Raw genomic sequence first — 14,271 nt, 5'->3', positions numbered from 1 at the left:
TTTCTTCACAGATCTTCTTCAACCCTTAAAAATTTTCAACATGCAATAATTTCAACAAACAATAGCAATAAATCATTATCTTTTTTTATCTTGAAAATGATCTCTGCGTGTTTTCTGCATTTCTCTTTTTGCTTACGGTTTAACTGAAAAACAAAATAGAAATATATGTATTAGAATTTGAAATTAAGAAAACAAAATCAATGTTCATTTCCATGAATTAATGAGCCTCCTCGTTGGGTTTTTGATTATGTGAATATTTGATTACCACGACAAATATATTTCATAATTATTTGTTAATTGGATAATCCAGGACTTTTTTATTATTTGATTATTTATAGATCATCGCTGATCATCTCGACTAGATTGATTTTCTCGCTTGAGCTGGTACGGGGAAAGTGGGAAAAGCAATCGAGTTGAGATTATCAATGATACTCTGTTTATCGATATTTTAACTATGACAACGTTGTCAATTTCATTGTCAATTTCATTAACAACGCCACGTGCGTCCTTGGTTTCTAGCGATAATAATAGATTATCGCTATTTTACGAAATTTTCGCTAAAAACTAAGGGGGCACGTGGCGTTGTCAATAAAATAACGTTGTTATAAGTAAAATAGCGATACGCAGATTATCATTGGTCATCTCATATCGATTGATTTTCTCACTTTCGCCATGTGCCACCTTAGCTTCTAGCGATATTTTTTTATATGACTTTACTCCGCGGAGAAAGGAAATTATCAATCAGCAAGATCAAAGGAAATTTTCATAAAATGGCGATAATTTTTCATATCACTCTATTAATCGATTTATTCCACTTGACTGGGCGGGATTTAACCGGTTCGCTTATCATAGACCAGTCCATCTATAGATAGGTGTTTTGGGATACACTCATCAATGAAGTGTCAAGTTATGGCCATTGATCCGGTTAAAATATATAATCACTATGTGTGTAGTCGCAAAGTAAATAGTGAGACACAGCCGTTGATTAATATCTTGTAAAACAGAGTTTAAAAACATGTAATATTAAATTGTCACTTTTGGGAAATTGTGGCTATGAAAGTATAACTATGGCGATGGCAGTAGTTTGAATATATCGTAATTCTATAACGTTTTGATATAGTTTTTTTCTTCCTTTTATTTCGAATGATTTTTTTTTTATTATGATGCGGAAGAGTTTGGGGGGGGGGGGGGGGTGTTGGCGGTGGGGCGGGGGTGGTGTAGGGGAATATGTTGCAATTAGTACTTCGACCTTTTTTTATTACCTTTCTTGAACAGCAAACAGCAAGAAGAATTGTCTTTAAAGGTTTTCCTTAAAGATTTTACTTGATGCATATTAAATGTAACAAAAGGATATTAAGACATGAATATCAAATATATATGGTCATTTTTATAAATTTGCTGATTGTAAAAGTTTGAATTTTTCGAAAAACTAAAGATTTTCTTAACCAAGGCATAGATTACCTTAAGTTAGTCGTATTTGGCACAACTTTTTGGAATTTTGGATCTTCAATGCTCTTCAACTTTGTACTTGTTTGGCTTTATAAATATTTTGATATGAGCGTTACTGATGAGTCTAATGTAGACGAAACGCGCGTCTGGCGTACTAAATTATAATCTTGGTACCTTTGATAACTATTTACACCACTGGGTCGATGCCACTGGTGATGGACGTTTCGTCCCCGAGGGTATCACCAGCCCAGTAGTCAACACTTCGGTGTTGACATGAATATCAATAATGTGGTCATTTCTATAAATTTCCTGTTTACAAAAAACTTTGAATTTTTCGAAAAACTAAGGACTTTTTTATCCCAGGCTTAGAATACCTTAGCCGTATTTGGCACAACTTTTTGGAATTTTGGATCCTCAATGGTCTTCAACTTTGTTATTGTTTGGCTTTATAAATATTTTGATATGAGCGTCACTGGTGAGTCTTATTTAGACAAAACGCGCGTCTGGCGTACTAAATTATAATCCGGGTACCTTTGATAACTATTAAGTAACACATACAAATAAATCACCACCAAAATTAGGCAAAATAATAGTATGTGTGGTTCCAGTTACATCTAAAAAAAAAATAGGGTAGGTAGTTAGGTTTTTTTTTTTATTTCATGTTTTTATTTTACATTGAGTCTATGGGAGCAACATTCTGACTTTAACAGTGCTTAATGAAAAATGACAAAAAAATCTTCAGACTCGAAGGATGATTATGACCATGGGGCTGATAAGGGGTCTGATAAGAAAAATGACATGTTATGTTCTTTTTATCATATACTTCAGCAGAAGACGTACAGACTAAAACTATTTTTTTAAACTTTAAAACAATGCATTTGTTGTAATAATTGTTTGCATTTTTTAATAATTATACATTTTCCTGATTTCTAATATTTTTTAATCCAACTTTGTTATGTTTTACATTAAAAAAAACGTACCATCGAGGTGTATTTTCCGAAATTTGCCAAATGACGTCGAAATGTCAAGCGATAACGTTGCAGATGAGCTTGCGATAATAACCGGAAGCAGTTGATATAAAACGGACGCAGTTAATATAAACCGAAAGCAGTTGATAACTAAAGTCATATCACACGGCTAAAGCAATTCTTCAAATTTAATGAATAAATATATGTACAAATAAGTTTTATCACGGGGTACAATTATACCGTTATTTTCTATAAGTATATGATAACGGAAATTATCAGTCAGTAGATCAAAGGAAAATTTCGTAAAATAGCGATAATGGAAAAATATTTGTGATTATGTGATTACTTGGACACCACCATGAGGAGCCTCATTAGTGACGTGTTCTTTTAGATTCATCGTGTTAGTGTTTGAAGCAATCAGAAAGCCTAAAACAGTCATTTTCATATAATGCCATACAAGTTCCGAATTGAACTATCTAAATCTAAAATTTTTATTAATAATATCAATGAAAATACATTTAAAAACATACATGTAATATATATGGAATTTAAGAAAAGATATGAAAACAATAGCTCTACATGAAATTTACAATATTGTTTTGTTATCATTATCAAAAGCTGTTTGCTTACCTTTAGTCGCGGATAGTTCTTCTCATTGAAAATCATGCAATTCGCCGTTTCAGAATCTAATGCATCCTGGAAATATTTTCAAAAGCGTACACCAAAGCGTTTTGATTGGTTTAAAACGTTATAAACAATGTTAATTCAACCAATGACGTAACGTTATTTTCAATTTGGTGTACGAACAATGAAATTACCCATGATGCTTTAGATTCTGAAACGGCCAATTATCCGGACGCAATTACATAAATAAAATGTCATTTCTAATTCCTTATTTATATCAAATAAATCTATTTTTTAACGTTCAGTATTGATGGACCAACTATTCATAATGACATTTGATTTACTTACCTAAATATATGGAGTTTCTAAAGCCACCTCCACACTTTCGCTTTTTTTCACCAGCACAAGCCATGCTACAATCTGTTTCTGGTACCCTGGTATACCGTTTGTTTGCTAATTTATGTCCACAAAGACAAAATGTCCGATACTAAATTTAAAATGCAAAACAAATTGTAATGTCTTTGAATTAATAATCAGTACATGTATATATGATGTGTACAAAATAAAAAGGAATGAAAAGACGTATTTCAAGGATATGAAAAATGTAATGATTATAATTTTACAAAATGAAGTCTTTATTCGATCAGTAATAATATTCACTTGTGTTTGTTAATATGTCTTTTGATTGAGTTTATAGGTCATTTCAATTGAAAATCACAGTGTTTTAGAATTCCCATTTCCCGTCACCCGTTGATTTAGGTCACGGGAAAGTGGAAATTCAAACATTTGTTGTCAGTGGGTAAATAAAATTAAATTACAGAAACTTCCAATTCATGCAGATCAAACGGTCGATGAAACAATTGTATTCTTTTATTTTAATCAAAGTCTCAAAGCAAGATCGTTTTTGTTCGTGTAAATCATGTCTAGGGGAGAGAGAAATGTGCGCACATGTTTCGCGGTCACAGTCATAAATACGCTTGCTAGCTAAGCAAGGGAAGTCCGTGATTTCAAGCATCTATCTGATCTAAACGCAAACTAGAGGCTCTTAAGAGCCTGTGTCGCTCACCTTGGTATATGGGCATATTAAACAAATTACACAAATTGATTCATGACAAAATTGTGTTTTGGTGATGGTGATGTGTTTGTAGATCTCACTTTACTGATCATTCTTGCCACTTACAGTTTTCTCTTTCAATAATAAACTTGTCCCTTCTGTTACAGAGGACAATAATTTGTAAAAAGTTACAAAAAATTACAAAATTAATGAAAATTGTTAAAAATTTACTATAAAGGGCAATAACTCCTTAAGAGGTCAACTGACCATTTTGGTCATGTTGAATTATTTGTAGATTTTACTTTGCTAAACATTATTGCTGTTTACAGTTTATCTCTATATATACTAGTATTCAAGATAATAATCAAAAATGGCAAAATTTCTTTGAAAATTACCAATTGGGGGCAGCAACCCAACAACCAGTTTTACAATTCATCTGAAAATTTCAGGGCAGATAGAAATTGACTTGATAAACAATTTAACCGCGTGTCAATTTTGCTCTAAATGCTTTGGTTTCAGAGTTATAAGCCAAAATCTACATTTTACCCCTATGTTCTATTTTTAGCCATGGCGACCATCTTGGTTGATTGGCCAGGTCAGCGCACATATTTTCAAAACTAGATACCCTAATAATGATTTTGGCTAAGTTCGATTAAATTTGGCCCAGTTGTTTAAGAGAAGACAATTTTTGTAGAAGATTACAAAATTTACGAAAAATTGGTAAAAAATGCCTATAAAGGGCAATTTCTCCAGAAGGGTTCAACTGACCATTTTGGTCATGTTGACTTATTTGTAGATCTTACTTTGCTGAACATTATTGCTGATCACAGTTTATCTCTATCTATAATAGTATTCAATAATAACCAATAACGGCAAAACTTCCTTAAAATTACTAATTCAGGGGTAGCAACCCAACAACTGGTTGTCCGATTCATCTGACAATTTCAGGGCAGATAGATGTTGACTTGATAAACAATTTAACCTCGTCGGATTTGCTCTAAATGGTTTCGTTTCAGAGTTATTAGCCAAAATCTACACTTTACCCCTATGTTCTATTTTTATCCATGGGGGCCATCTCGGATGATTGGTCGGGTCACCCGGCACATTTTTTTAAACTAGATACCCCAATGATGATTGCGGCTTAGTTTGGTTTAATTTTGCCCAGTAGTGTCAGAGGAGAATATTTTTTTGTAAAAGTTAACGACGACGACCAGGGGCGTAGCTAAGTATCAACTCAACTGTAGGCACAAATCGGCAGGGGGTCTGGGGGCCGCTTAAGGCCCCCAGCAGGTCCAGGGCAGAGCCCTGGTAGGGGGTTCTGGGAAAACGGTTTTCAGCATTTTAGTTGCATAATTTTGTGTACAAAAATATCATATTAATTGGTTTTTATCATGATAATATTCATGAAGAAAAGTTCGAAGAATTATGAATAATTTTACATTAACACCTGAATTAACGTAGTAGTGTACAATCAAAAATCTGAAGGAAAAAAAATATTACAATATGCCCAGTGTAGATCAGACTAGTTGTAGATTAAGGCCCACAGAGGGTCAAAGGAAAAGATTTTCAACTTTTTTGAACGAATCTTTTAACTCAAATTTGGGCAAAAATTGGTTAAACAAATCTAATATTTCTGAACTTTTATGACTGATAACTTTCAGATCCAGTTTCATACACAAAGGCAATGATACATTTACTCAAAGTCAAATCAACGGTTTTTTCTGCCGATAAAATCAGTTATACTCGCATCAACATCAACATTGAGGTGTCGGTGTATATGAAGAAGAGATAGATTTGAAAGTCGCTCGTCTCCCATTGTCGATCTTAGGTAGGATTTGACGCGTCTCATCGCGCTGAAGGATATCTTGATGAACTTGACATTGAATTATCAACACAATCAGAAGCTAGTTTGACAACTAATTAATTTCAAAGGAAATAACAGAGTTCATAATTTCAAATTTAACTACATGTATAAACATGCGATAAAAGGAATAAGAAAATTATGAAAACATTTTTCAAATAGTATAAAATTAAGGGAAAGTTCATTAAACTTGTGGGAAAGTGAATTTTTGATACCAACTTTTGCGTGGAAAGTTGCAAATGTACAAAAATCCTAGAACACTGTAATTCATAGTGTGTCTGTTTATGTTGTGATTTTAAACTATTGTATTCACTATTGGGTAGAGGTTGGCTCCTATTGGTTTTCCGTTTTGAATGGTTTTACACTAGTCATTTTGGGACCCTCTATAGCTTGCTTTTCAGTGTGAGCCAATGCTCCGTGTTGAAGGCCGTACTTTGACCTATCATGACTGGTTTACTTTTACAAATTGTGACTTGGATAGAGATATGTCTCAGTACCACTCATACCAAATCTTATTATATCTATCACAATGGTAATCTAAATCTATATCTTATATATGATACATTATTTGGTACTTTTTTTTCATATATCAGCTTTGCCTCGATCTTGTTACATGTAGAAATATAAATATCTACATAATAGTATAAGTAATTACGATTTTAGTTGAAGACAAATGTCTATTTCAAATTAAATATCTGGAGTTGGTTTCACAAAAAAAAAACCATACAACTAAGATTGATCGTAAGTCATGAACAATTCAGTATACTTACGATAAATCTTAATCGTAATTTTTTTTGGTGAAACCGACTATAAATTAAATTAGGTTGTAAGATCATATCTACCTGCATGCCCAGGTATGAATATCCTTTACAATGTTCACGGCATTTAGCCAAGGTTATAGAATTCCCCAAGCTCTTTATTCTATATTTCAAATGTCTTCTGCCGTCATCTTTGTAACAGCCAATGTAACCTTAAATATAAAAAAGAATCATCTGAAGCTTATTAAAATAAAACAAGAATGTGTCCATAGTACCCGGATGCCCCATCCAAACTATCATTTTCTATGTTCAGTGGACCATGAAAATGAGGTAAAAATTCTTATTTGGCATTAAAGTTAGAAAGATAATATCATAGGTACATGTGTACTCGTACTAAGTTTCAAGTTGATTGGTCTTCAACTTCATCAAAAACTTCCTCGACCAAACACTTTAACCTGAAGCGGGACAGACGGCCGGACGAACGAACGGACGCACAGACCAGATTAAATGGGGCATAAAAGTAAAACAATAAAAGCTCAGTTCTCAGGTACACCCCGACATGAAATTTTCTAAAATAAGTTGGCAATGTATTGGATGTTTAGTTTAACTGGCACTGCAAAAGCCACCAAGGGACGGTACTGCATGACAAGGTGGGAGATAGACTCACATGTATGGTATGCATGAATGTAAAATAGAAAATTGGTTATGATATTTTGAGCAGATGCATAAACCTGGTATGTCATCCTCGTGCCTGATGCAGAAGGGGTTGATACATATTGTAAGGTGACCCGACTGCAAGAAGCACCAAGGGACAATGATAAATGACATGCCAAAGTTTTCATAGTACCAAATAGAAAAACACTTAAATATAAAATATGGGAATAATTCTGATTGTCAATGATAAAATAAATACAAGAAGGTACATTATTATTATCAAAGGTGAGTCTCGGTAACAACCATGTTATCCTCGTGCCTAATGCAAAATTCTTAAAGTTCATGAAAAAAACTTTGAAATATTTAAAAGCCGGCGATGGCTTGTTTTGGAGCATTAACTGTTGAATGATATACTTTAATTTATACTGCAATTGGGTGTCCTACTAAACAGATACAGACCTACAGATATCGCTATGCTGTATCTGTATACTCGCTTTAAAGCTCCGCCCACTGCCGGACTGAGTATTGTTTGAACCTGTGTGACCTCAGAATGAGTATTCCAGTTGCATTCCAATGACGATGACAATTTTTGATTTCAAAACTTGAATATGTGTATGATTGTATTACAAAATCAACCATGTCAATTTCAGCATGCATGTTTAGTGAATGTCAAGTCTGAAGCGTAGGACAACTCGTACACTTCTGTTTCAAATTTGACAATGTTTTGTTATTTATTTTTACTGTTGAAATTAGTTGTTATGTTAAAATAGATAATTATTCACCTTGAGCGATGTATTGTTGACCATTCGAGATTCTTTTTTTTGCGAACCCGTCTTCAGCGTAATGTGTGATTTTGATATTACTAAGCGGGCCTCAAGGGATTACAAATCGAAAATAAATGCTAAATATGTTATTTTTTGTGTCTTTCAAAACCAATATACAGAATTAATTGCAGGATAAAGACAATAACGGTTTAGTGTCTTCAAATATCAGCTGTTTTTGTACTCGGCTCGAAACAGGTGTAGTACAGAGGCGGATTTAGGGAGGGGGCGGCAGGCCCCCCCCCCCCCCACCCCGTTTTGGGCAAAAAAATTGGTTGCTTATATAGGGAATCACTGAAGCGTGACTGGAGCGGGCCCCCTCTTAGGTCAGTCAGTGGGCCCCCACTTATGAAAATTTCTAGATCCGCCAGTGTAGTAGCTCGCTAAAAGCTCGCATACACCTTGTTTCCTAGCCTCGTACAAATACAGCTGACATTTAAAGACACTAAACAGTTATTGTCTATATAATTCTCTCTGATTGTTGTAAAAAAAAAATTCTTTGATGGATTTATAATAAAAAAATCTAGTTAGCTTGGAATACAAGTAAAAACTATGATGTACGACTTGTAAAACATGAAAAGGATTTATAAGCTAATATTTATTATTATACTGCTTAAATTAACTAAATGTATAGAATTATTTAAATTGTTAACAAATATCAATAAAGATTCCAGTATTCAATCCGAGACTACTATTTATCGTTTAGACAATACAAATAAACGGCGATTTTTTCACAAACGCAAGTGGAGAGTGGGGTTTGTTTTAATCTCAGACTGATTTTTCAACATACTTTAACATACTCAGTTCTATAATAATAAACATAATGCAACTAGACAACAACCAATCAAGTTTTCACCTCTGTTTATACGTCCGTTCACGAGACGTATTATGGTATACCGTTGTCCGTCTGTCCGTCCGTCATCAACATGTCGGACATTAACTCAAAAACGCTTTAACCAGTTTGCATGAAATTTTGGTGAATTGTTTATATCTAGACTATTGACGTGAGCTCTTTTTCGATTTTTATAAATTTTCGATTCTACGTTTCCGAGTTTTTTTGTTTTTTTCATTACAAAAGGGGGAGTTTTCGGACAATTACGCAAAAACACTTTCACCAAATTGCAAGAAACTTTGGTGAATTGTTTATATATAATTTTTTATAAATTTCAGATTTTATGTTAACTGGTTATATGCGGCTTCAATCATTAAAAAATTGGGGTTTTCCAGTTTTCGGACAATAACTCAAAAATGCTTTCAGAATAAAATTGAGAATGGAAATCGGGAATATGTCAAAGAGACAACAACCCGTCTTCAACGCAGCGAGAAAATTCCGCACCCGGAGGTGGTCCTCAGCTGGCCCCTTAATACAAGAGTGTACTAGTTCAGTGAAAATGGACTTCACACATAACTCCAAATTTAAACAGATAAATGAACTAAAATTAAAAAACATACAAGACTAACAAAGGCCAGAGGCTCCTAACTTGGGACAGGCGCAAAAATGCAGTGGGGTTAAACATATTTTGTGAGATCTCAATCCTCCCCATACCTCTAGCCAATGTAGAATAAAGAAACGCATAGCAATACGCACAGTGAAATTCAGTTTTAAAGAAGTCCGAGACCGATGTCAGAATAGGTAACAAAAGAAACGTAGCAAAATGACAATGATACATAAGTGAACGAATGACTAATAACAGTTACTGACATGACAGCTGTTGACCTCAATTAAACTGAGTCTGATTAAAAGATTATGTCTTCATTACATGAAAATCAAGTACAACCCCTCCCTTTGGGGGTTTAGTATCATACAATCATAAAAGATATGAGAAGAACATGAAATGAAACTTTAGTAAATTGTTTATATCTATTGTTGTAAGCTTCCATTCAATTTCAGAGTTAATTTTTAGATTTTAGGTTTCCGAGTTATGGAATTTTATTCATAGAAAAGGGGTGATTTTCAAGTTTTAGGACTATATCCCTTAAATGCTATGTCAGAGCAGTTTTCATTAAACTTTGGTGACTGATTTATATCTATTACTAAGATATTTTTTTGTATTATATGACATTGAGAAGTTATTGAACTTTATTCTTTGACGGACGTGACGGGCGTATCATGCGCTCATGGCGCAGCTGTTTATTACCTGTGTACTACAAGTTTTAGTAACATTATTACTGTACATAAAGTTTCCAAAATGTTCTATAGAATCACCAAATAAAAATAAAAATTGGTGCTTTGAAACACCCATGATATATGTTAATGACCCAGAATTGTTTATTACTGCAATAAGATATGTTAAGTTATAGTTATTGACCAAGCAAGTCGGTATATAGAATTTAATCTGCACAGATTAGGTGACCCTTATTAACCCGAACGACGTAGGAGTTCGGGTTAGAGGGTCACCCTGAGCGTGCAGATTAACCTCTATACCGATTTGATTGGCCAATAACTGTTTTAACACATGACGTCATTAATTTACGAGAACGTTTTAGATGTGGACGATGTTCCGCAATCCACGGATCATAGGAAAGTTCCTTGAAGGCTTGTAGGGTAAAGAAAGGGGGAAATACGACTTGGGTAAGTTTTAAATTGCTAACTTTATTTTGGTTTAGACTTATTGTAAAATTGCGATTTAATGGTAGATTTTTTGTTAATGTTTCTGTTAAATCTATTCCCATTTTCTATTTAATAAGATCCCGTTCACACTAGGACATTTTTATCGATTTAAACTAGATCGGTTCACTTTAGATCGGGGCTGGGGTCTAGGATAGAATTTGAAAAAAGGGAAAAAAATGCAGGTTTGCAGAACAATATTTGTTCAACCTAGCCTCCCTCCCCCTTATATAAATCAAATGGAAGATCACAAACAAATACAAACCATCACTTGCCGGATCAGCCTCTTTGTCAGTTGTTTTAAGCAAGCCTTTTACTGCCCTACCGAGGTCTTTTAGTCTGGATTTAACTTTATCCATTGTAATACTGACCACCGGTTTATGTTCCCCTCGACTTGCAACTATTGCAAGTTGTAAGAATGCAACAAGAACTAAACAGGTCTTCATTCTGTTGATCGGTGTCAATAGTAACCGGAAAACTTCTATAAAAAAAAATGTATATTACTTATTATACCTCAGTTATCATTTTCTATATAAAATAAGTACACAATATTTTGATTATTTTTCAAATTGCAAGCGTTGCACTATTTGACCGGTCAAAAGTTTCCAACGATTTAGTCTGTTTCCCATCCGTTATTGAAATTCTTGACAATATATATTTGTATTATATTCCAAAGGCATACTGGATATTTTACGGAGGGGACAAACCTACCAACTATTGGACCTCCGTGAGACTATTCGACCGCAAGCGTCATTATATTTCGCGGAATCTCAAGACCTATTGTATCTAGGGTTGTCGTCAGTACAGAACATAGCCTTTTCATTTCAGAATATTTCATGAAGTAAACGTTTAACAATATGGTTATGTATCTTCTTATTTTACAATAGTTGATTTGTCTCTGGCATTTATTGTCTGTTGTCTTTTTCGATATTATAAAACACTTACTGACTGGATGTTCGTGGAATAGTAAGTTTGTTGTCCCCTCGGATACAACTATTGCCCTCGGCTATGTCTATAAAGGGCAATAGTTGCACCTCGGGGGACAATAAACTTACTATTCAACTCATACCCAGTCAATAAGTATTCAATATTGCATGCAAAGGTACTGATTACGCATGTAGATGTTGTGATATATGTTATATGTTCATGGGTATCAGACAACACTTATTCTTCCCATTGACATTGGTTACAATGCATTTCCTTGTAAAATCTTGTAAAAAGAAAAATTGAGTTAAAAATTTGCACCGGTTCTAATTTAATAAATAATTCATGGAAGCCATGCAAAGATTTGTTGTAAATGCCTGCACCATGTTATTCAAATTTTATCCTGAGCGTTAGCGAGGGAAAGAATCAACGAATATCACGGCCCAGACCATGTGAAAATTTACAACAAATCTAGGGCTTCCGTGAATTATTTCGAATCTAATAGGACAAATAGTGTCATTAAACTGAAGCGAGGGTGGATATGCCGTGTGTGTGGCTGTTCTATTTTACCCACTGTTAGATAAATGTACAAAAATCTAATAAATCTGTAGCTCGCATGAATCATTTCTTAAATAACCGCCAGAAAAATGTGATTTTAATTCTCAAACCCAACATTTGTCATTTTTAATTTTCATTTTTTTCTCGTGTAAACTACCGTCAAATTTACTATTGACATTTTGTAACGAAGGAGCCGCCTTGTTGACTTGATGAAATCAGTTAATGTGTGAATAGTCAAAGTAGAAATAGAATAGAAAAAAAGTAGCACCTAACTCTGTCAAAATTTTATTTTAATGCAATATTATCCGAGTTTAGAAGGTAAACGCAATGGAAAAATCTTCAGCTTTGTCGTTGTCATTCGTATGACCAAAAATGCGCCAAAAACATTAGTGGAATTCGCAGAATTTTAATTTATTTTGATTTTGTAAATTTTTCCGATCTCTATAATTAATGCATTAATTCATTTTGTTATGCCTCAGAGTTAGAATAAAGGTTCTGTAGGGTTTTTTTAATTGTAATTTTTAACAAGCGAAATCGACATAGCGTTTGTACATCACAGTTTACGATACATGTGGATTTACGTGGGAGGTATATTTTAACAGCCATTATTATGTACATCTCGGAGTATGCGCTAAGTATAGATATATCGAGAATTTTATCAAGGTGGTTGTCGTAGTATTAGAATAAGAAATAATTCCTTCATGTCATGCTCTATGCTCATCTTAACATGTTAAAATACACCTTATCGCTATTTGTCCGCCATTGCTGGAAATCACACAGGTTCCCGTAAAATTTTGACGTCATAAAACAAAATGTCTGACGCCACAATGGAAAAGTGATTGTTGTTGACGTCAAAAGTTCAAGCGGACGGGTCAGCCGGGAATAGCGATAAGGTGTATGAGCATAGAGCATGACATGAAGGAATTATTTCTAATGAGACAAATATAGTATTTTTATAGGTGGAAGCCACAGGCACTTGTTTCTATCCATACGAAGGTCGACTATCCATATAAATACACCTTATCGCTATTTCCGCTTGACCCGAGAATCTGTTCCGCTTGAACTATTGGCGTCATACAACAATCACTTTTCCATTGTGGCGTCAGATATTTTGAATTATGACGTCAAAATTTTACGGGAACCTGTGTGATGTCCAGTAATGGCGGACAAATAGCGATAAGGTGTATAGAAGAAGGTGGCTAACGAAATTTTTTTTAGGTCACGACAGTCTCCGCTTGGGACGCTTTTTCTACCCTTCAACTTAATGCTAAAAATCCCTACCTTATATGAAACGATTCAGTAAATATTTTCCTTTAACACTAAACTAATTTCATAATCCCCACAGTGTTCCTCTTCACGGTAATCTACTCTCAATTCACTAAACCATGTCCAAAAGTTCAACTACCATCTTTTCAATGTATCTACTTCACTTTTTTTGGTAAAAAATATGGTAATCACATGACGTCCATTATGGGGTCAAACCTGGGTCAGCTTTCCGACTGAATTATTTGGACTAGTGTCATAATAATGTGATAGACTTTTTATAAACTGGCCCGTTCCATATTTGTGCCACTTAATACGCAAATGTGCCACTAAAGTGTAATACGGGCATGAAATTAATTTAGTTGCTTATCAGTCAGAAAGCTGATCCCGGATTGTGAAGTCAGAAAGCTGATCCCGGATTGTGAAGTCAGAATTTCTCACCCATAGACTCAATGTAAAATAAAAAAAATCTCTACCTACCTAGACTACCTACCGACTCTTTCTTCAATAATATATCGTTTAACTTACCTTTTCAGACAAACTTTAAAAATGACAACCCTCTTGGTTCCAAAAAGCTATGTACACACTTGTGATCACTTGTGTATTGTGTAGAACGTCAAAGGCCCATGGTTGGTGACGTCACAAAACAGAGGGGCACTGATAACGTCAAAAGATACAGAATTGAGGCCCCTCGTGGGGGTGTCCAGTATAATCACATAATCATTTTAA

The 14,271-nt window shown here is 34.2% G+C and overlaps 1 protein-coding gene across 1 annotated transcript; it reads right to left on the bottom strand.

Annotated features, from left to right (window-relative positions):
• Nucleotides 1-14,201, bottom strand: LOC139486496 (sialate:O-sulfotransferase 2-like). Its single transcript, XM_071271395.1, has 5 exons — nt 14,071-14,201; nt 11,063-11,278; nt 6,799-6,926; nt 3,390-3,528; nt 1-143 (listed from the first exon to the last, which is right to left on the bottom strand). Exons 2-5 carry the CDS (start codon nt 11,241-11,243, stop codon nt 133-135), a joined length of 459 nt encoding a protein of 152 aa, XP_071127496.1. The 5' UTR covers nt 11,244-11,278; nt 14,071-14,201; the 3' UTR covers nt 1-132.
• Between the last annotated feature and the right edge of the window lie 70 nt (nt 14,202-14,271).

This window comes from Mytilus edulis, chromosome 8 (genome assembly GCF_963676685.1).
Source record: "Mytilus edulis chromosome 8, xbMytEdul2.2, whole genome shotgun sequence".
NCBI classification, from domain to species: domain Eukaryota; kingdom Metazoa; phylum Mollusca; class Bivalvia; order Mytilida; family Mytilidae; genus Mytilus; species Mytilus edulis.
This window is presented reverse-complemented; position numbering and strand designations above follow the sequence as displayed.